The 23,001-nt window shown below is 41.3% G+C and overlaps 1 protein-coding gene across 1 annotated transcript in view; it reads right to left on the bottom strand.

The window, feature by feature from the left end:
• Nucleotides 1-3,773: 3,773 nt before the first annotated feature.
• LOC311233123 (calcium-binding protein 8-like) overlaps nucleotides 3,774-23,001 on the bottom strand; it is a gene marked incomplete at its 3' end in the record, with an annotated part of 145,737 nt that continues 126,509 nt past the window's right edge. Inside the window, exons 4-5 of the mRNA XM_084320012.1 lie at nucleotides 12,215-12,365; nucleotides 3,774-3,901 (exon numbers count right to left, since the gene is read on the bottom strand). Of these exons, the coding sequence (XP_084176138.1) occupies nucleotides 3,774-3,901; nucleotides 12,215-12,365 (279 nt within the window). The remainder of the gene's footprint in view (nucleotides 3,902-12,214; nucleotides 12,366-23,001) is intronic.

The raw sequence follows: 23,001 nt of genomic DNA, 5'->3' as shown, positions 1-23,001 counted from the left end.
GTTTCTGAACTCAAATTAATTAATGAAGTCACTTAGCCAGCAGCAGTATAGACTTTGGTGTCGGATATGTTGTGTCAGGCAGCTATCTGATTGACCTGTGTGAATGATCCCTAGTCATTGGAATGTTTTCTTAAAGTAAACAAAATTGCTTTGCGTTTGTATCAAAACAAGGTTTTATTGCATGAACATACGTGATTACATTTTCATACAGATTCAATTTTGTTATTTGCATTTGTAAATATCCATTTATTTAGTTGATAAATATTGCTGTTTTCTTTCTCTCTCTTTCTCCTTGTCTAAGCAGCAGCATGCCAAGGTTATATTACATTTCTGTCTTTAGATTTATTTCTATACAATCTATAAACACGTTTACATTTTTTTTTCATTATCTTTTTTTGTTGTAAAAACTAATCTCAAAACCAAGAAAATCATAAACATATTCAGTCCTGTTAGGGAGTTTTAGGGATGTATAATCATGTAAACTTGGAAACAGTAGATAAAACGCCCTTTTCTCAAACCACTTTCCTTACATGATCCATGCAAGGCTATGGCACAAATATTGAAGATCACCTTTTTTCCCTTAAAGATAAAGTAGTCGATGCTGGTTTCACAGGATCACATAGCTAATAGACAAATAGTGGAAATGCGGTCCTTTTAGTCAAATGTCTATGTGCTGAGAATACAAAAAACATAGATTACCCTAAATGGATAAGAATAGCATACATTATACAGCGGTACATACAGGACAACAAGGCAGTGAATACTTGCCATAAAAACGTGACAAAAACACCCAATATACTATTTTCAGTGTAAATTTCAGCCTTCCACAGTGAGCCCTGCAGTTACCATTGCAGATGATAATGATGATGATGATGATGATGATGATGATGATGACAACGGTGCGACCTTGTATTTGCATATTTATGAAAATATTCCCTCCCACATTCAGATTTGATTAATAGCTGGTAGAAACTGGAAAAAATTGCTATTGTAGTATACAATTTGGAAAGTCGAATAGGACATTACGTTCATACATACTTAAACTTAAATCAAGGCCTGCCATGGAATGATTAAAGGGTCTCCCTGTCTTTTAAAAGACACAAAAAGCTGAAGACCGACATGCATACTGATTTACAGTATATTATATATTTTGCCACAACATTAAACTCGCAATGCTATGTTTTATTTTGGGAAAGCTGTTCCTTATGGTTTTCCTGTATCTTTGTCACATTTGTGTTAGATGTAAATAGAAGGATTTTGCTCGAGATCTCTTTGCATTGTTTCCATCAATCCAAGTGAAAGATTCTAGAAAGCAAGGGGTTACTAAGCTATTCAAGGGAAGGAACCACTCTCCAGTCCAATTATTTTCAAGGAGAATAAGACGACACAATTTAACAATCCACGTATGGCCATTGCCATCTGTAGGAACGCAAACAACCCTGTCCCCTAAATTAGCATTCATGGAATTAAAAAGCCTGATCTGTGATATCATGTGTATGTATATAACCTGAAGCTGCACCAATGATCATATTAGGGAGACTGATTCTGTGAACTTCTTTTATTATTATTATTATTATTATTATTATTATTATTATTATTATTATTATTATTATTATTATTATTATTATTATTATTATTATTATTATTATTATTATTATTATTATTATTATTATTATTATTATTATTATTATTATTATTATTATTATTATTATTATATATATATATATATATATTTTAAGTAGAATCTGCCCCTCTTGGTATTGCGCTTTGTTTTCATCTTTTATTTTTGTCTGATCTTGGGATGGATTTCAGTGGGTATACAAGTAAGTTGACGAGTTGCTACTGCTGGACACACCTCAGTTGGACACACCACCGGCTCTGCCAAGAGACATCTGGAGAAATTCACAGTATAATAAGTTACTAAACTCTAACCCAAACAAACTCAAACAGTGGCCAAGCCTGGTGGCCAGCCAGCAGGTGTAGGCGTGGATCCAGCCACATGGTTCTCAATGTGGGGTCTGGCCTGGAGATCACCAGGGAGCCCTGGAGGGGGTTCCAGAGGTCCATGGGAAATGGGGGAATATTTGAATTACTCTATTCCATATGTTAACCCATCAAGAGAGTATATTACACTATTCTGATCCTTCCCTCGGGTTTGGTTGCACTGTATACACCATCGCTGGGCACACCTTTTGGCTAAATTAATTCTCAGTTGAGCAGTACAGATTAGTGGTTGTCTCTTTTCTCCCATTTCTGGCCCTACAGAACAGTAGTGAATATTCACCTAATATAGACTAGAGCAGTCCTATGGCAGTGAAATAACATATTTCAAAGCTAAGATTCAGTGGCATTCATCTTCACTTCACAACACTTTATATATGAACTGCTGTTTTAGGTGCAGTTCTGACTTGAACCACTAGAGTGTAACCTCTAGCAACTAAAGACGGCTATACAGTATCTCACAGCCACAGTGAGGGCTTCATCCCTGATAAATCTCACCAGATTCCACTATTCCTACATGCTGCCGTTGAGAAGAACATTACATTATACATGATAACTGGTACTTTATATACAGTGTATTTTATAGGGAAATTAAACTGGAATAAGGTTTGATATGGCAGTGTATATCAGACACAACAAATATACTCGCATGCTTTTGTCTTTAGAGAAACTGGTAACCCTTTAAATTACAGGACCTTTACAGTAATGATTACATAGTAATACGTATTACCAGTCATTACTTACAGTAATTAAATATAGTTGTTTAAAGGGTTACCATGAAACCTTTTTCTCCTGGCACCACTGCAAAACACCCATAGTCTAGTCCTGATTTGTAACCTAGTGATTATCAAAACCACGACTGTGGTAAATGTCACTGGATACATTATTTGGTGTCTTTTTGTGATTTCCCTCCATATATTACAGCTCTCAGAGAGCCTGAGCGTACGTTGTGTATACAGCACTGCCCTTTAAACACATAATGGTAAAGACATAAGACATAATGTATAGACTACATACAGTGCCTGTAAATATCCATTGAACTCAGCGCAGCATGTCAAACACACAGACAAATAGAGACAACGACGTCATTTGCCCCTCATGGAATATTGAATTGTGCTCCTTAAAGGTGACGCATAATGGATTTAATGTCCATCTTGGTAAGATCAAGTCAAGGACGCAGCGGCTACAGTGGATATTATGAATGCACATAATTATAATATGAATGGGATTTAATAAATGCTGCATTCCAACATTAAGTGTCCCCCAGTCAGCTTGTGCAACGTTCTTAGGGTAATATAATGTAGTAGCTCATTATAACCACTGTTCATGTTTGAAATTAGGAACGGCTCAAAGCACCTGATATACATGTTAGAAAGATTTCTTTTTAGTTAATTAGAAAATCAAGTTTAAAGGGCGGTCTTGGTCTTGGAAAAGAATAGCAAAATAATATCCATCCTCACATGATAAAAAAGAAAAGGGATAAAAATAAAATAATTTTCCATTCGCTCCATTTATGTCCAGTTGACTTTACTCTCATTAAGTCCAGTATCTCTATTTCGTGACATCTTCAACAAAAAGAAAATAGCCTGTGTGTGTTTTCCATTCCCTTGCATTGTCCGTCTCTGTAAGGTAAGTTCAAATTACACTTTATAAAAACAATTAATTAAAAAAACAAAAGTGCTTGGATAGTGGTTGGTCCAGCTTTGGCTGTCAAGACAGAATGTGAGGTCATGGCTGTTCTGTCCACTCCCCAGGCTCACAGTGTGATTGGTTTACTCCATGCCATTCCGCAGCATCTGATTGGCTGCGATGAGCATGACACTGATGATGAAAGCCATTGCGAAGGCGCAGATCAGACTCTTCCTCACGCACGTCTGCCGGTTCTTCTTCTTAGGATGGACTGATGAGAAGAGAAGAGAAGAGAAGAATGTAAACACATGATACTCTCCCCTGAGCCTATGCCACTCAAAAAAGTTTGCGCTGCTACCTCTCTGTTTGGGATGCGAGGGCCTTTTTCAAAAGACTCAACTCTCCGGAGACAGAGAAGGGAAGAGGAGAGGAGAAGAGAAGAGAAGAGAAGGCAGAAGAGGCCTCGCAGCCTGCTGTCTTAGTTTGTTAGAATCCTCTCGTTCAGCCAGGTCAGCCTGCTGTCTTAGTTTGTTAGAATCGCGAGCGGCATCGATACATCTGAGTCATGTATCTTTAAGGGATTGTTAAAGGCGTAGAAGTCCCAAAGGAAAGGAAGAAGAAGAGGAAGGATAAAAGAGTAGAGATGAAGATTTAAGAGGGGGTTAACGGGAGGACAGAGTGGAAGAAGAGGTTACGTGTGCCGTCTTCTATTTCCCCATGCAGTGCTACCCTCTTCCTTTACAAATAACATTAAAAAAAACATGGTAGTAACCATTAGTAACTAAAATATTATGGAAATACAATCACTATCAAGGTTTAAATGGGATTATTATTTATTATTGTTTTTTGGTGAAGTACCCCTAAGTACAAAAGTTGTACCATGGCAATACATAACTTTTACCATGGCAGTATCATGGTCAATTATCTATACACTCCATCTACAAGTCTGTACAACTGTTCAAATGCATATGAATATTTGGACAGTCCAAAATAAAGTTTGTGGCTTTAAAGGTGCTATAGATCAGGGGCCGGGGCCTTATGTGCCACTAGGCACGAAGTGGATAGGTAAGTTAAGGTAATAGATCAGGGGTTCCCAAAGTTTTCAGGTCGTGACCCTTTTTTTTGGGAAATATTTTTTCTTTTTTTAATCATCTGGCGACCACGCTGGCGGCGTGTATGCTTTTACCAACCCAGTTGTGTACAGTAATAAAATTAACAATCAATCAATCAATTCAATAGTCCACGCTCACTTAAAACAGCGCACCTCCCAGCTGCTTCTATAGAAAGTAGGTACAAAAGAAATATTGCAATTAATCAATCAATCAATTTGCGCGATTTTTATTTTGTTCCACAAAATACCCATCAATTACATCATCCAACATTGTTTAAGCAACTAAGACATTCGCCGCGACGGAATCGTTTTTCATTTAGCAATACATAACTTTTACCATGGAAGTATCATGGTCCAAAATAAACCCTATCACCATTATCCTTTCGTAATGTTACGGCCGCTGCTGCTGGAGCTGGACCGAGTCATGTGAGACAAGCCGGCGGCAGCAAGGCGCACGGAGCCGGCGAGAAACCACCGCCTCGCCCCGCTGGTGCTTCACAGCGCGTCTCAGGCGAGAGTGTAAAGGGGGGCGTAATAGCATAGGTCAGTGGCCAATCGGAGCGCAAAACGGAAACCCGGAAACACAACTGTGTTGGTAAAAGCATACACGCCCCCCGGCGGCTCGCGATCCCCCTAGGGGAAGTATAGATAACATTCAGCCACTAGATGTCGCACTAGACTCTAGAGCACCAGTAGGGAGGGGATACATGTAAACAACAACATTCATTTTGGACCCGCCAAAATTTTTTCAATGATAAATTCATTGATCAATCTTTTATTCCACACCTTTCTAAAAGCTCTGTGGATGTATTCTTTTTTTTCTAAATTATTACTCTAAATGAAAATGTTTTCTATAGCATCTTCAACATCAGAAACAAATAAAACAGAGTGACAAGCTAACAGTTCTCCAAAGCCTTGTTTAGCCCCATTTCCTCCACTTTCCTTTCTAACCTTGTCATCATTTTTATTTTTAGTCCCTATAAAACTGTCTGCCCGTATTAAATATGGACCTGCATTAAATATGGATAGCTTCCAGATATATTCATTTGACGGTTTAAAGCAGCAATAATTATTATGATATGACCACCTGCTATGGTCTCATTGACCCATGGTGTCCTACTCAATCAATCTGTTGTTATTCCATAATTTCCTTTCTTTGTTGACAAAACATGGACCATGATTTAGCTCCACCTATTTTATAAACCTATGCATTAAAAAAAAAAAAAAAAAATTCAGAGAATCTCTTAATTACATCAATATTGTGCTGTTAGAGGGCGGCTGGGTGGCGCAGCGGACATTGCGCTCGTCACCAACGCAAGAGACACTGGTCTCGAATCCGGCTGTCAGGGTTGCCTCCGGCTTGGGCCGGCCATCATACTGACTCAATTGGCAGAGTCAGCGGGAGGGAAGTCGATGGGTGGTAATCTGGTCGTTGTAAACAGCAACTCCTACAGGTCGGTCAGGGCGCCTGCACAGCAAAGACAGGAGATGGCGGGGGCAGTGTGAGCCTCCCCACATTACACCTCGCCAATGAGAGTCCGCGCTTGCAGGTGAAAAAGAAGTGGCTGGCTGCCTCCACAATGTCCACATGTATCGGAGGGGACATGTGATGGGCTTCTACCCTCCCTACGACTGGCCAGTGGGGGGCACATGCGAGCAACGATCAGGACAGGGGAGGGAGAATTGGCACAAGAGGAAATTGGGATGGGAGAAAAATCACAGAAAAAAAGGAGGGGAAAAAGTAGGTAAAAAATATTGTGCTGTTAGAACAGTATTATAGATAAGATAAGATATTCCTTTATTGATCCCCTTGGGGAAATTCAGGCATCATAGCAGCATGGGGGATGGGGGGGGGGGGGGTACTCCACCACCTCCACCTCCTCCCCTCGGATGGTGATGGGAATCGGGGGGGGGGGGGGGGGGCTCCTCTTGCCCCTCCGGAAGTCCACCACCAGCTCCTTGGTCTTACTGGTGTTGAGTTGGAGGTGGTTGCTGTCGCTCCACCCCACAAAGCTCTCGACCAGGGCTCTATACTCCTCCTCATCATCGTCGGTGATGTAGCTTACGATGGAGGAGTCATCAGTGAACTTCTGCAGGTGGCACCCGCTTGAGTTGTGGCAGAAGTCTGAGGTATAGAGGGTGAAGAGGAAGGGTGACGGCACAGTTCCTTGGGGGGCACCGGTGTTGCTCACCAGTATGTCAGACTGACTGTCCTTTAGTCTGACGTACTGCGGTCTCTCAGTGAGGTAGTCCTTGATCCAGGCCACCAAGCCGTGCTCCAGCTGCATCACGGAGAGCTTCTCCGCTAGCAGTGATGGCTGGATGGTGTTGAAGACACTGGAGAAGTTGAAGAACATAATCCTCACTGAGCTGCGTGGCTTCTCCAGGTGCGTGTATGCTCTGCGGAGCATATAGAGATGATGGCGTCCTCCACCCCGATGTTTGCCTGGTATGCAAAGTTCATGACTCCAAGAGGAAGGACACCATTGATTTTGGTGACCCCATGACCTTTCCTCAAACACCACTATCAGAAATTTTTTTTTAATTGCCATCAAATTGACTGTGCACATTCATGACCCCAAGAGGACGAAACCCATTGGTGACCCCAGAACGTTTCCTCTGGCCAAACCAAGAACAAGATATCTCGAATTGCCATCAAATTTACTGTGCACATTGACCCCAAGAAGACGATCTATTGATTTCAGTGACCCCTTGACCTTTCCTCTAACACCAACACCAACCCATCTACTGATGTACAGTCACAAAATGTGCTGTGAACATTCATGACCCCAAGAGGGAGAAATCTCCTTCCATTCTCAAATTAACACTATGGTCGCCAAAAACGCCTTACCACGTCATTCCCCGCCATGCTCATTCTGCCAAAGACGCCGTACCACGTCTTTGATATCAATATTTCAAAAATCTGTGATCGCAATCATATTTCTCCCCCGGAGACTTGAGATCTACTGTTGATCCCCTCTCAACTCTCCAATGGTTCAAGAGCGCCATCTGGTGGCCGATCGGAGGATCGCTCAAAGCGGAAACGGGAAATGGAAGCTGGTGCTCGTCCGATCACTCGCTAATAGTCCCAGGACTCGAGCTAGACTCAATGGATAGCAATCCGTTACCAATAACTCGATAAACAACATGATTTGGACGTATATACTATTATACAACCTGGAGATGGATCGCATATTTCTACATCCCATAATAGGAATATTTCTGCTCCACGCTCATCGCCCAACGGCCCGAGGAAGCTACGGTAAGATTCAGCGTTATTTTTTAACGTGTTCGATATAAACTGCTCTGATGATCATATCACCCACACTAGATGAATCATCTAACGTTGGCCACGGAATTATAAACGACCCCCCCCCCATCCGGTCAACATCAACAACATAAGTAGTAACTTCTAGAAGCACGTCCATTTGACATTTTTTTATCTCGCGCCGATTGCTATCAAACTGTATACAATCATCAATATAATGCATTTAGGGCTATAAATCACGTTCTGGAGAAAGCTGCAGAAAACGATAAAAACATACTTATACTTTAGACCGTATTTTAGTATGAATATGTGAATGAAAAAGTATAACGTTGCTACACCCTGAACGATAGATAATTGACGTTGAATGGGCCATAGTAATGTCAATTTAGGCAATACAATTTAAAAAGTTATAGCCCTGCAAAGAAGGGGAACTTCTCCATAGACAAATAGAGCTGGCGTGGGATGGTTTATTAAGAATATAAGCCTGGCGACCAAAGTGTTAACATAATATCCTGATCTGTTAGTTGTACAGTCATAACATTTGCTGTGAATCTTCATGACCCCTACAGGGAGACATGTTTTGATTTTGGTGACCCTGTAACCTTCCTCTTGCACCACCACATGGGTTTATAGTCTGGGACCATTGAGACAATATTAGCAACTCTTGTTTCTGTCTACTATCTAGTAGAATGTTGCATGTGAAAGTAAGATTGGTGGAGGTCTGTACTCTACAGAGTGCATTATTCTTGCATCATCTATCTATGTTCTCATATTGCAGGATTCTTCCAATAACATATTACAAAATAAACATTGTGTGATTTTTCAGGATTGTTAATCGTGATAAACAATGTTGTTGTCTTAGTTAATAATAAAATGTAAATAAAATAAATCAGATTTCTCTAAAATATCTTAGATACATACATTCTTTATTTGATTTGAGAAAATTCAGATTTTTTATTGAAAAAGGTCATTCTAAATATTGTGATATAATATTTATTTTCCATATCACTCAGTCATACTCTCTGGCCTGCTTTCCTCCTGCAACTCAACCATCTACTCTAGGGGCCTAATCTGGCCCTCCAAACATTCATTTTATCTGTCCAATGGGTTCCAAAGACTGATAAGATATTCTGTTTGATCTATTTTGATTTAATTACATTTGAAGAGTGATTTCAAAATAACTTGCACATTGCATGGCATATTATTATCAAAACACATTGATGTAAGACCTCCACTTGTTCTGAATTATTGATGTCCGTGGCCCTCCAGCCATGTCACGCTTCAGCTCCATGTCCTCCAATTTAAACACGATGGGCACCTCTTCACAACCTTTTCCTTTTATGATGAATTGAAAATGGGGGACCCTGATGTAAACAAGACGAAAGTCTTTCTCTGGTCTGCATCCCCTTAACAATTGTATGTATTGAGCTGTACTGTACCCATTCTGCAATCTGTTAATACAATTTTCAATCAACCAATCAATCAATCAATCAATCAATTCCATCACCCCCTGGCGCAAGGGAAGCCAGATACCAGGGGGATGCCAGCCGCCCGCTGGTGTCATTGTGTGTGCCTCTCAGATCTTCGGTCTTGGTTGGTTTGGTGTATTTGGGAAACTGCCATGGCACAAGTGACTTGCCAGGCTTATCTGTCGAGTGCCAGAGTTTCAAGCTGTGTGGTGTTGATGTTTGCACACTTTAGGAGGTCCCTGGTATAGTCCTTAAAGCATCTCTTTTGGCCTCCAGCAGCCCGCTTTGCTCCTCTCAGTTGGCCATAGAGGACTTGGCGGGGCAGGCGGTGGTCAGGCATACGTATGGTGTGCCCTATCCAGCGAAGATGTTTTTTGGCCACAGCTGCGGCCATACAGATTGAGTTGATGTTGGATGTCTGTGTGGGGGACTCGATCTTCCCAGGTCAGGCCGAGGATCCTTTGTAGGCAACAGATGTGCAAGGCCTCCAGGTTGGTGATGTGCCGGCGGTATGGGGTCAAGGATTCTGCTCCATAGAGCAGAGTGGAGAGACATACTGCATTGTAAACGGCAACCTTGGTGCTGACCTTCAGGTTTCGGTTCTCAAAAACCCTGCTGCGTAGGTGTCCAAAGGATGATGCAGCTTTATTGATATGTGTGTGTATCTCCGTGTCAAGGGAGCAGCATGAGGACAGAGTGGAGCCGAGGTAGGTAAAATGATCCACTGTTTTAAGTGGAACACCGTTTATGTGAACTGGGAAGTGTAGAGGTTTGGGAAGTGAGTTGGGACATGACTTCGGTTTTTTGGTTGTTGACCTGGAGACCGAAGGATTGGTACAGACTGGATATAGTGTTGAGAGCATGCTGCATAGACTCTGGACTGTGAGCTAAGATGGCATAGTCATCAGCATACTGTAGCTCACAGACTTGGCAGGACTTTGTCTTTGTGTGTCCCTGGAGCCGGCGGATGTTGAAGAGACTACCATCAAGGCGGTATTCCACATGGACACCATCTTCATGTCCCAAGGCTCAGCGGAAGAGGCAGGTGACGGCAGAGAGGAGGAGATTAAAGAGCACCAGAGCCAAGACACAGCCCTGCTTCACCCCAACATTAACCTTAAATAATTCTGACTGGAGTTCACCTGTCTGGACTCTATGAAGGCTATGTAAAGATCCTTGCGATGCTCTCTGCTCTTCTCTAGCAGCTGCCTCAGGACAAAGACCATGTCGGTGGTGGATCTGGTCTTCCGAAAACCACATTGAGTTTCCGGAAGCACAGCTTCTGAGATGTTTTCCACCAGCCTGTTCAGCATGATTTTCGCCAGCAATTTCCCTGCGATGGAGAGGAGAGAGATTCCTCGGCTGTTTCCGCAGACTGCTCTGTCCCCTTTCTGCTTGTAGATGACCACAATGTTTGCATCCTTCCAGTCCTGTGGTAGGGTCTCATGTTCCCAGATGTTGCAGATCAGAAGGTGCAGATGGCATGTGAGGAGGTACCCTCTATGTTTGAAAACCTCTGCTGGGATGCCATTGGGTCCAGGGCTTTTATTGTTCTTTAGACCCGCAATGGCTTGACGTTTTCAGAGAAGTGTGGTGGGGTGTCCAGGTGCGTGACTGGTGGCATGTCTGGGAGATTATCCAGGATATGTGGGTCAATGGGGTTGGTGTGATTGAGTAGAGACTCAAAGTGGTTTGCCCAGCGGGTGAGGATCTCCTGTCGGTCCTTAAAGAGTTTAGAACCGTTGACTGATCGAACTGGGGCAATCGCCTGCTTCCTGGGGCCATACAATGCTTTAATGGCATCGTAAAAGCCCTGGGTGTTGTTGCAGTCTGCCAGGCTTTGGATCTCCTTTGCCTTCTGTATCCACCAGGCATCCTCCATAGTCCAGAGGGCGAGCTGGGTTGCTGTTCTTGCTGCAGCAAAGGCAGTTTTCAGGGTGGGAGAACCAGGGCAGGACAGGAGAGCTTTGTGGGCTTCATGCTTGGTTTTTAGCAGGGACTGTATCTTGGCTGAGTTACAATCAAACCAGTCCTGGTGACGTTTCCTCATCTGGCCAAGCGCCTCAGAGGCTGCGCTGTGGATACCCTGGTGCAGAGCTGGCCAGTCAGCTGATTCCTCCGGGATCTTGTTAAGGTTTTCAGCAAGGAGCTGTTGGAGGTGGTTTTTTTTGTTCAGTGTTCAGTGTTCAGTGCTGCAGAATTGAGTTTCTTATTAGGTGCTGCCTCATGAGGAGTTTGGATCTGACCATGAGGTGATCAGTCCAGCACTCTGCTCCACGCATGACCCGGGTGGTAAGGACGTCCTGTTCTGAATTATTGATGTCCGTGGCCCTCCAGCCATGTCACGCTTCAGCCCCATGTCCTCCAATTCAAACACGGTGGGCACCTCTTCACAACCTTTTCCTTTTCCATCACCCCATCACACGCACGCACGCACACACACGCATACATTTAGGGCAGTTCCCTGAGGTTTAGTTGAGGCTCATCCACAGTAATGATGATGTTCTCAACCCCTCTTCTGTCTCTTAACCCCCACCCATACACACAGCCCTCTCTCTCACCTCCCTCATACTCAGGGCAGTTCCCTGAGGTTTAGTTGAGGCTCATCCACAGTAATGATGATGTTCTCAACCCCTCTTCTGTCTCTTAACCCCCACCCATACACACAGCCCTCTCTCTCACCTCCCTCATACTCAGGGCAGTTCCCTGAGGTTTCACCCCCTCTCTGTCTCTCACCTCCCTCATACTCAGGGCAGTTCCCCGTCTCGTTGAGGCTCTCCTCCTCGGTGATGATGATGTTCTCGATGTCCTTCATGGTCAGGTGGTCTCGGAAGGCGTGAAATAGCACCTGCTTCAGCTCATCCAGTGACAGCTGCTGCATGTCAAACTGCAGGGTGCACACAAGGACAAATACACACTTCGTCATTTACATGCAGCATGTGTGTGTGTTCAAACATGTGTACTGACTGCATTTCATGTTTATATCGCTTGGGTGTGATTTACATGGACATGAATAAATCATTTAAATGTGTGTGTGTGTGTGTATTGGCACAGCTGGATTATTATGCATTATGTATATATGCATGATGTGTGTGTGTGTGTGTGTGTGTGTATGTGTGTGTGATGTACTTAAGTACCAAAAGTACAAAGACACAAAACAGAATTTTTTTTTCTCTTGTTTTGATGGCCCAAATAAACTAAACCACTATGACGTATGGATTACTGCAATTACTTAGGCCTTGTCCAGACAAACGTTTTTGATCTTTTTCGTTTTCATTTAGTTTTCATTTAAAAAAAGGTTTCCGTAAAAACGAAATCCTTTCAAGAAATAAGTGCATGCCACAAATTTACAAAATAAATGTCTTTCCTGTTTTAGACGTCGCTCTTTTATTTTGAAAACCCCCGACCGGAAGTGTTGTCGTTGTTTTCGATAACTTGTTTGTCCGGTTCTGTGCTTTTGAGCAGACGCTAGTTTCCAACGGATAGGAGAGACACACACACCGCGGCGCAAATGCAGCTTCACAGGCAGCCGGTGATGAGGAGGAGGAAGAGCTGCTGATTTTAATCGGCAGGAGAGAGAGAGCTCAAAGCCGTATATAATATAATAGCCCCGTGGTGCGGTCGGAGGCAGCTCAAACTACCTGTGTTGTATTAAATTAATTGATTGATGTCTTGTCCCTGTGTGTCCAGTCTTTTCGACTAGCAAACGTTGTCTGTATTTAACGTTACCTTAGGATACCACTGTAATTGTAGCAAACGTCGTCTGTATTTAACGTTACCTCAGGATACCACTGTCTATTGTATTTAGTTGGTTAGCTATTTAGCTAATGTTTATAGCATAGCATCAACGCTAGCTCGCTGGCTACAGCTCAACACGAGCCATGGGAATACTATTTACTAAATGATGGAGGCTTTTTAATCGTCAAGCTAAGAGAGGATTTGTCATGATCAACTGAAGGCGTATGCTATGTAACAGTATGTGCTTGGCTACTACTTGGGTTTTCAGAAAAAGTACATTTAGCTGTAAAAGCCAGATCAAGCTCAATAGCTTCTGTAACACTGTAAGGGAGATGTCAATATGTTGTCGACGGTGGTTGTGATGTTGGCTGAGTTTGCGCATGCGGGGTAAGAGAGAGGTGGGCTATCGCGTCATCGGTTCAGGAGAAGACACGTATCGCTTGTAAAGATGGTGACGCAAGGGGGGCGTCTTCAGGCTGCTAGAACGCAGTTCCGTGTGGATGAAAGGTGCATACGATCAAATACTTTGATTGATACGACCGAAATCGGTTTAGTCTGGACATGGCCTTAAAGGGCACTTTTAAATGCACGCTTATTTATCTAGCATATAATCTGACACACATCCAGGAACTCTAAACCATTTATCAAATAATTTAATCCTTGTCCTTTGTTAAATACAGCTCAATGAAATTATAAGGTAGCAGTCCCTATAAGACAAGATATTGTTGTTTTTTCATCTACATCATTTCAAGAGTTTTTGGATGTGCGTGTGATCATGTGCAAAATAAATCATAATTGTTTTTTGGTGAAGTGCCCCTTTAACTCACTTACTGAGTTAAACAAACTCACTTATTTATTTATAAAAAAAAGAGTTGGTTCGACAGATAATTTTGAAACACCATTATTTCTGTGTTCTTAACCATACTCATTCTGTAGGACAAATCTTTGATGCCTACAAAGGCAAACATCTTTTTGTAGATATGGCCACGGATGTTGGTCTTCCTCCAAACCACTTAAAGTGAGTCAGTACCACCACAGCTGCATTCATCATGGTGTTTCCAGAGACTGAAGAATATTTGCAATTGCAAATGTCTAGATGTGGTTTTGTGGGAGATACGCCTCAATCTTGAATATGCACAGATAATCCAAGATCGTGATGATGAGGATTATATTCATATTTTAATTTGTAGCGAGTAACAACAGTGTCCAATGTTATCGTAGTGGAGTAAAAGTATAATATTTTTAATGGGGTGAAGTAAAAGTGAAAGTCAAAATAAATATAAAAACTATAAAATAATAAAACTGTAAATGAAGATGTAAACGACTTAAGTACTGTAACAAAGTACTTTTACTTTCGTACTTTTCACCATTGCCCACAGTGGCCTGACACATGAAACTATGCAAGCTATGTCTCCTTTGGGTCTGAAAGTGACCAATTGATAAATAACAAAGAAAGCACATGGAGATTCAATTTCAATATAAAAGCCCCCATCTGCACACTGACAGCTCATGGTAAAATGTCTTACAAGCAGTGTGGTTGATAGCAAAATGTGTGGAAAACACAATTATGGTTCCATTCCATTTAGGTGTTTCAGAGTCATTCTAGCCCTTACAAAAAAGCAGCATGGTATTTCCATCATCTTTTGGTTACTATGATGGAAATGCCATCAGTATCATGGTTTAAAGATAGAATCTGTAATGCCGTCAAACAGTGACCTTTAGGCAAAAGGTCCAATCCACACATCAAACGAAAACAAAGAGCAATATAGCCCAGTAGATAGCTGCAATATTTGAGGGAATCATACACTTTATGATAAAAGCATGACATTTGGCACACTGTTAAAACATGCCCTAAGAAAGATTGTTGGCTATAGAGCCATCGCAGATTTGTCCCCTGGTAACCATGGCAACCAATTCCCAAACATTTCTAACATGCTAAGCAACTACCTAACTACATCTGGCATTCAGAGAACTAAATATTAACCACGTTAACTCAGTTGAGATCACTAGACTGTTAACGGTTAAGTCATATAATAGGCCTACGACATTAGTTACAATATTTACTGTTGACTGTGTTGCGTCTCCCAGTCCCTCTGCTCTGCAGTAAACAGAAAATACATTTGTTCCCACTTTATCCAATCAGGAGAGAGAACCCTAGATATTTTTACTTATTTCAAGAAATCTTGCTGAGCCATATTTATACTATTTTACAGTTTTGCAGTGCAGAGCACTCTCTCCTGATTGGATAAAGTAAGAACGGGATACCAGAAAATGTATTTTCTGTTTACTGCAGAGCGAAGGGACTGGGAGACCCATATTACTGACAACACTCTATATCAGTGATGGCTGTCGGAATGCAGAGCTATTATTTCAACATAGTCACATAGTCAAGACACACAACCTGCCAGTTACATAGTATAGATACACATCCCACAAACACATAGTCAAGACACACAACCTGCCAGTCATTACACATATTATAAATACACATCCCACAATCACATAGTCAAGACACACAACCTGCCAGTCATTACACATAGTACATATCCCACAAACACATAGTCAAGACACACAACCTGCCAGTCATTACACGTAGTATAAATACACATCCCACAAATACATAGTCAAGAGTAAGACGCACAACCTGCCAGTCATTACACATAGTATAGATAGTGATACACATCCCACACACATAATCAAGACACACTACATGCCAGTCATTACACTAGTATAATAAACAGAACAACCAGTGCACCATACACTCCCCACATTTCCTCCTGTTTAGTTTATTCCCCTGATAATTGCTTTAATTAAATATGTCGTTATGCTAAAGAGTTCCCTGCCTCTGTACTGCCTTACTAGTTCCACTCCAGGGATATAACACATTGCATTTACTGTAATTGAAAATGTCAAGTTAGACCGCGCTCTCAAAGTCTGACACTGGGTGCTGTAATCCCAAAAAGTTGAATATAAAGAAAGCAGGAAAGCCGGACCAGCACTCTCAGGTTCATTAATATTTAATGGCAGCCTGAAATGGAAACAAACTGATGAAGGAACAATAGTTCCGAAACATGTGTTATGGCTAGCCATTAAATCCATTTCAGGCTGCCATTAAATATTAATGAACCTGAGAGTGCTGGTCCGGCTTTCCTGCTTTCTTTATATTTACTGTAATTGAAAATCTATAATACTACTACTAATAAAATAAACATTGGGAAGTACTGCATTGTACTTGGCATGTCAGAGTTAAAAAACATGCATACTCTCGCAATATTAAATATCGTAGTTGATGGTTTTAATATTATTTAGTTCCCTCAATGCCACATATGTAGTTAGGTAGTTGCTAGCAGGTTGTAAATAGTACCACTGCATTCCTCATCCTTGTAAATGTAGGATTAGCCACCAGAATCCTAGGTGGTCTAGAACCTGAGTTACTGGTAAAATAACAGCCGGTGGTGGCCATATTGGAAAACGGTTGCCATGGTTACCAGGAGACAAATCTCCTATAGCCAAATATCTTTCTTAGGGCATGTTCTAACAGTGTGCCAAATGTCATGCTTTTATCGTAAAGTGCTCAATCTTTCACATATCTGCTGGACTAATACTTAGAGGTAATTTCCCATGAGTGTTTTTGCTGTTACATGTGTGCTTTCTTTTTTTGCATGCAGAATTCTGCAGAGTGAATTCTTAAATACCCTGCATTCGGTGTGAGAAGGAACTATTAGGTCAAATGTTCTGCTGTAATGTAATCACCCAAAGATTTCAGCCACTCCCGTCACAAAAAGTCCCAAAGCATATCAATTGGTAGATCAAACAACCACTCAAATTGTAGCCAATCCCTGTGGGCATACCATGTCGGTTGTGTGTTGATGATTGGTAGGAGAAATGCCATCAGTGTTTTTCATTAAAATGACTACTCCCCTTAAATAAGAGCCAACAATGAGGTTTTTGCATCCAAATATTTCCCAAAGTCTCAACCACAGCTGTGTGAAATGGGATTATTGTTTCCGTTTGGGACTTTTGAGTTTTCTGAGCGTTCTCGCACTGCTATTTGCAATTCCTCTCGGACGGTATGTGTACTCTGTGATCGATTATTAGAAATGACATGTGGACGTTTTTCAAAGAGTAATTTTTTCATATAAGCATGGTTTTAGAGTGTAGTTAGTTAGTTAGTACTGGTAACAAAATATATATATATATATATATATATATATATATATATATATATATATATATATATATATATATATATATATATATATATATATATATATATATATATATATATATATATATATATATATATATATTGTTACCAGTACTAACTAACTAACTATACATTTGTGTAAACAGTTTAACTTTTTATATGTATACACTCTAAAACCATGCTTATATGAAAAAATTACTCTTTGCAAAACGTCCACATGTCATTTCTAATAATCGATCACAGAGTACACATACCGTCCGATATATATATATATATATTTCACCACTAAAAACTAACATTATTTTTTTAATTTTATGTTGTAGACCATCTCACAGAGGTGGAATATGCAATTTAAATAAATATTGGCTCTACATTTACATTTGGTCATTTAGCTGACGTACAACAAGACAGCAGGAAGGGTACAACTCTATCAGCTGAGTAACAATGTTCATCAAAGTGTTGAGTGCTACAGTGTAGGTTAGTTTATTAGGACAAGTGTATGACGGTAAGGTTAGTTATGGTTAGACTTAAAAAAATTAAATAAAATTAATTTCAGATAATGATTGAAGAAGTGTGTCTTTAGTCGATGGCGAAAGATTGGACGGGTTTCGGCTGTCCTAACTGTGGTGGGAAGTTCATTCCACCATTGTGGGGCAAGGACCGAGAATAAGCGGCTTCTCTTTGATGACCCTCCCGGAGCTCGGATAGGAGTAGGTCTAAGGCGGCCAGAAGATGCAGAGCGTAGGGGTCTTGAGGGTGTGTAGTTAGAGACCATTGACCGGAGGTAGGCGGGAGCCGTTCCCTTCGCTGCACGATATGCCATACATTTAATTTAATTTCAAACCTTTATTGAAAATGAGTGTACATACAGCGATGAGCAAAAAATTAATCAAAATAAAAGCATATAAAATCACACGGTATATAAAATCATAACAATAAGACAACAAGACGAGGCAAAAAGCAAGGATAACAAATCAATTAAAACTAGGCTGGGACTTTATCGCATTAATTTCTATTAATTAACTACAGAAAGAATTTAAAGTAAATTTTTTTTATGCATTTAATCACATGATGATTTTTCTTCATTGTGTAAGAATGTTACCTTTCAAAGGAGACCAGACTCATGTATGTGCTATAAGTATAAAGTATAATAAATCGCAAATAACTTTTTTTCTTAGTCTGGTTTGTTCATAAAAAAAAAGAATTGTTTCCCCCAATGGTCAACTGTTCTGGAATGTAGGCCTACTTGAAAGTACTGCGTTTAACTTTTACCTCGAAAGTGCTTGAGTTTACGAAAGGTCCTTTGCGCTATATAATTCCAAAAAAAATTGCTAACACAGGATTTTGCTGCTTAAACGTATGTATAATGTATATTCATTGATTCACTCGTATACCAGCATTTATTTGAATTGAACATTTTTGCTTTTTGCATCAAATATTGATATGCGATTAAAATGTGATTTTCGAAAATATTGATTAACACTTTCTGTCACGATCGGGGCCCGATCCTGCCTGATGAGGATCTATCAGCGCGGCTGCAAGGGATTACCTCATCAAGCAGGCTCTATATCATCTGGCAGAGCCTGTCATCCGGCGTCGCAGTGTTAAACTGCAAACCCAGGTACGACGTCTCGACCTGAAGCCCTGCTGACCCGCTCTTGTATCATTCCCTGTCCTAACCTTCCTCTCTTGTGCCCAAGGATCTCCGTTCCAGCATTGCCCGTCTGGACGCGTGAATATTAAAGGCAACCAACTTGTGTTCGGCTTTTCTCTGATTGGCCGCGCCCCCACGCGCAGGCAAGCGCAGCCGTCCCACGTCCCAAATGAAATCCAAAGAGCAAGCGCGGCAGCGCGGTTCGACCAGCGCTTTTGCCGCGTCTCTTTTTGCGCGAGGGCGTGTGCTAGTGGATTGATTGATTGGCCGTGTGGCCAATCAGAGAAACGCTGAACGAAAAGCTGAACACAAGTTGGTTGCCTTTAATATTCACGCCGTCTGGACCCCTGGTGCTGACTACGAGGTTCCTGTTCTCCACCCCGACACAGCCGGTGTCTACCATTCTCTCATACTGCTCGAGGAGTGCACCTGCTCAAGGACCATTCTCTCGTACTGCACAAGGAGTACCCCTGTGCTACCCCCCCAAGAACAGTCATCCCCATCTGTTGTACATTCCTGCATGATTCTTGTCTGTTTGGGGGGAAACAATTAAAACACTCTAAACCGCTCCATTCTCTCTACTCCTGTGTTCGCTATTGGGCTCCACAAGAACCCCTATCCTCACACTTTCAGTGCCACGGACGACAAATATTGTTTTATTGTTTTATTAGCGATCTGAAATCATATTTCATCAAATGAGTCTCCCGTTGGTACAGCAGCCCCTACAGGAGCTCAGAATGGAAAAAAGCGCCCCCTATCGTCTATCCCTGTGTAACTGCAGGTCAGTCGCTTAGACTGACCTGGGATCTGTAGATATGTAGGGGCGGAGCCAGCTGGTTCCTTGTGCGGGGAGCAGTCTGATCAACATGGAAGTCCTCGCGGGACGGGAATCAGCTTGGAATATATATTTACAGCAGCCAATACTCAATCAATAAGCGTGATCGATATTTGGAATGGCGATCAGGAATTGGAATGATCTTTTTGGAGAACATCTGATCTGAGGTAAGGAATCTATTTTACCAGTCTTGGGATAATCAGAGTTGTATTCGCTGAGATCTCAGCGTTTGCCCTATGTGTGATGTGTCTGTTTGTGCGCGATCGCTGATGAGGAAATAAGAGAATCGATTTTTCAGATCGCCTCTATAGCGTGCATACGTACACATATACTATCGATAATCTAGCGTTTATTTGAAAACGATTCATAAATAGGCCGAAAAATGACCGTTTTTGTGTATTCTAGAATATTCCAGTAAATGTATTTTATCATGGAATCTTTATATTTTCCTTGAAAACGAGGGCTTTTCAAAATGTTATAAAACAAAAATGAACCGATAAAAAAACAATCCGCTTCGACAATGTTGACTGGAAAACGAGTCATTGATAAGCGACGGGCAGATTAGACACATAATTTAAAACATAGATTAGGCGTTTTTAACGCTAACATTGAAGTGGATGGTGGGCATTCAACCGGTAAATCAAGGTTAAGCAAGGGCTCTGAAAGTGTTAATTAACTATAAAGTCTCAAATTAATTTGATTACATTTTTTAATCGAGTCCCACCACTAATTAAAACGTACAACTTGATTGACAAAGGTTGGAGATCAAGGTTTTAAATTCTACAACAGAAGGGAGAATCTCAAGCTTTAAGGACTGTTGGAGTTCATTCCATAACGAAATGCAGATTTACCCTGTTCAGAGTAAACTCTGGTGATCTTAAGGACCAGCCAGTCACTAGAACGGGTTCCATAGGTTCCAAAATTCCATTCCAATAATGATGTAGTATAAGGAGGTAGCTTACCAATAAGGGCCTTAATTGTACAAATACAAGTGTTTGTTGGACCTCTCCGTCAGAGAGGGCAAACCAACCTTCTCATAAAGGGCACAGTGATGAGTGTCGTATCTACTGTATCATTATTGATGGATCTGAGGGCAGAGTGATGGACAGAGTCCAAGGATTTAAGGGTTGATGCCGCAGCATGCCTATAAATCACATCACCATAGTCCAAGACTGAAACACCTTGTATTACTAATCAAAGGAAAGCTGTTGTTTCTGTAAAGGAAGCCAATTGGCTGTTGCAACTTGGAGGCAAGGTTGTCCACATAGAATTTAAATGGTACTGTTTATATTCAGTGACACTCTCCATGCTAGAACCAGTTACAGTAGATATATGTACCATCATATTCTATATTTCTTATTTATAATTATAAATGTACTTATTATTACTTATTTATAGAGTATATATTATAGAGACATGGAGAAAATGTACCATTCTCCATGTTTAATGCGATTACATCACCAGGAATTAATTGTGGGATGAGAGACACACCACTGTAAAGTGTCAGTGTTTATTAACAACCATTCTTGGTGGCGGGCTTTCTTTTGTTATTTTTCAGCGGGTCAGTTTCAGACCAAAAGGAGGTGTACTCGCGTAGCCTTCCATGGGTGGGATGAGTCAGGCTAGGCCCACACAAAGGATGTTAGGATGATTCCAAGGTCCCAGCACTGGAGGGGGGCCCCAAAAAAAAAAAAAAACATTTTTTTGCTAGACATCACTAGGTGTATTATTGATGCTCTCATTGATACTATGTTTGTGTGTGTGTGTGTGTGTGTGCGCGCTCGCATTCACTGGGGGCCTACAAATACATTATTTCATGGGGCCCAGAATCTGGAGCTACACCCCTGTGTATGCACATACAGTATGTGTTTTTGTGTGTGGTTTTGTGTGTGTATGTTTTGTATGTGAATGTGTGTAAGAATGATTTATGGAACCCTGAACAGAACAGGTCTTCGAGTCAATAAAGACACTCAGCCTCAAGTGTTTTCTGCTGTCACTTCTCAGAGGAGACTCTTTTCTCTGTGGGACCCTCCAAAAACACCCCCCCTCCCCCCACACACACACACACACACATACAAAGGAGGAGAAAGCAGAGTAAGAGAAGAAGAGTGAAGAGATGGACACAGCAGAGGGGATGATGTGACAAAGTTGTAATAGTAATAGATTAGTCTCATAGCCAGACTTCTCCCTCCACACTACAGTTAGCGATGTGCCCAGCCGCAGGAGAGGCGTCTGGCAGGAACCCATTACCGTTGTGTGCTAGGGAATAAAAAATGTTGGGTTGTTTGTATTTCTCCAATCACAGTCGTCTGGGGAAGCGCTAAGCACCTTGCAAAATGGAGTTGGGGGAGAAGTGTTTCTCTGTCACAGTTGTTGGGCTCACAGAGGCTCTTCACTTAGCAAAAGCGAAGAGCCTCTCCTCTGTCCTGATTCTCCTGGACCTGTCGGCAACCATCAGATCCTCCTCGCATCCCTCGCAGGAATGATTGATTGATTGATTGATAGATTGATTTTTATTGTGGAGTAAAAGACAGCATCCAAGGGATAAAAACATGAGAAAGTGCAAGCACTTATTTCCATCATGGTCCCTGATTTTGGACATGGACAGACATCATAAAAACATAGAGCATCATAATAAAACAGAGCATCATAATAAAACATAGAGCATCATAATAAAACATAGATCATCATAATAAAAAACATAGAGCATCATAATAAAACATATTAGCAACCCCATAAAACACGCCCTACCCTCTCCTTCCTAGACGTGGCTATTTTGTACTTCACTGGCTAGCCATTTCTTTGTGGCACGTCTAAAGCTTTTCCCCTCTTCGATGTTTTTCAGGGCCACTGGAAGCTTGTTCCACTCCAGTGCTGCAGAATATAAAAAAGTATTTGTGCCCATCAATGAGTTGAATTTTGGCAGAATAAAATCCGTACTGCTCCTTCTAGTGGAATATGAATGATTGTGACGGAATCGATTAAAGTAATTGGATAGATATTTCGGACCTGTATTTTGAACTATCTTGTGTGTGAGACCTAATTTGATGTGAATTACCCTTTTATTGACCGGAAGCCAGTTTAGTTGC

Source organism: Notolepis coatsorum (assembly GCF_963971535.1).
Source record: "Notolepis coatsorum genome assembly, chromosome: 8".
NCBI lineage: Eukaryota > Metazoa > Chordata > Actinopteri > Aulopiformes > Paralepididae > Notolepis > Notolepis coatsorum.
Note: the sequence above shows the minus strand (reverse complement) of the source record. Positions and strands in the feature narration are given on the sequence as shown.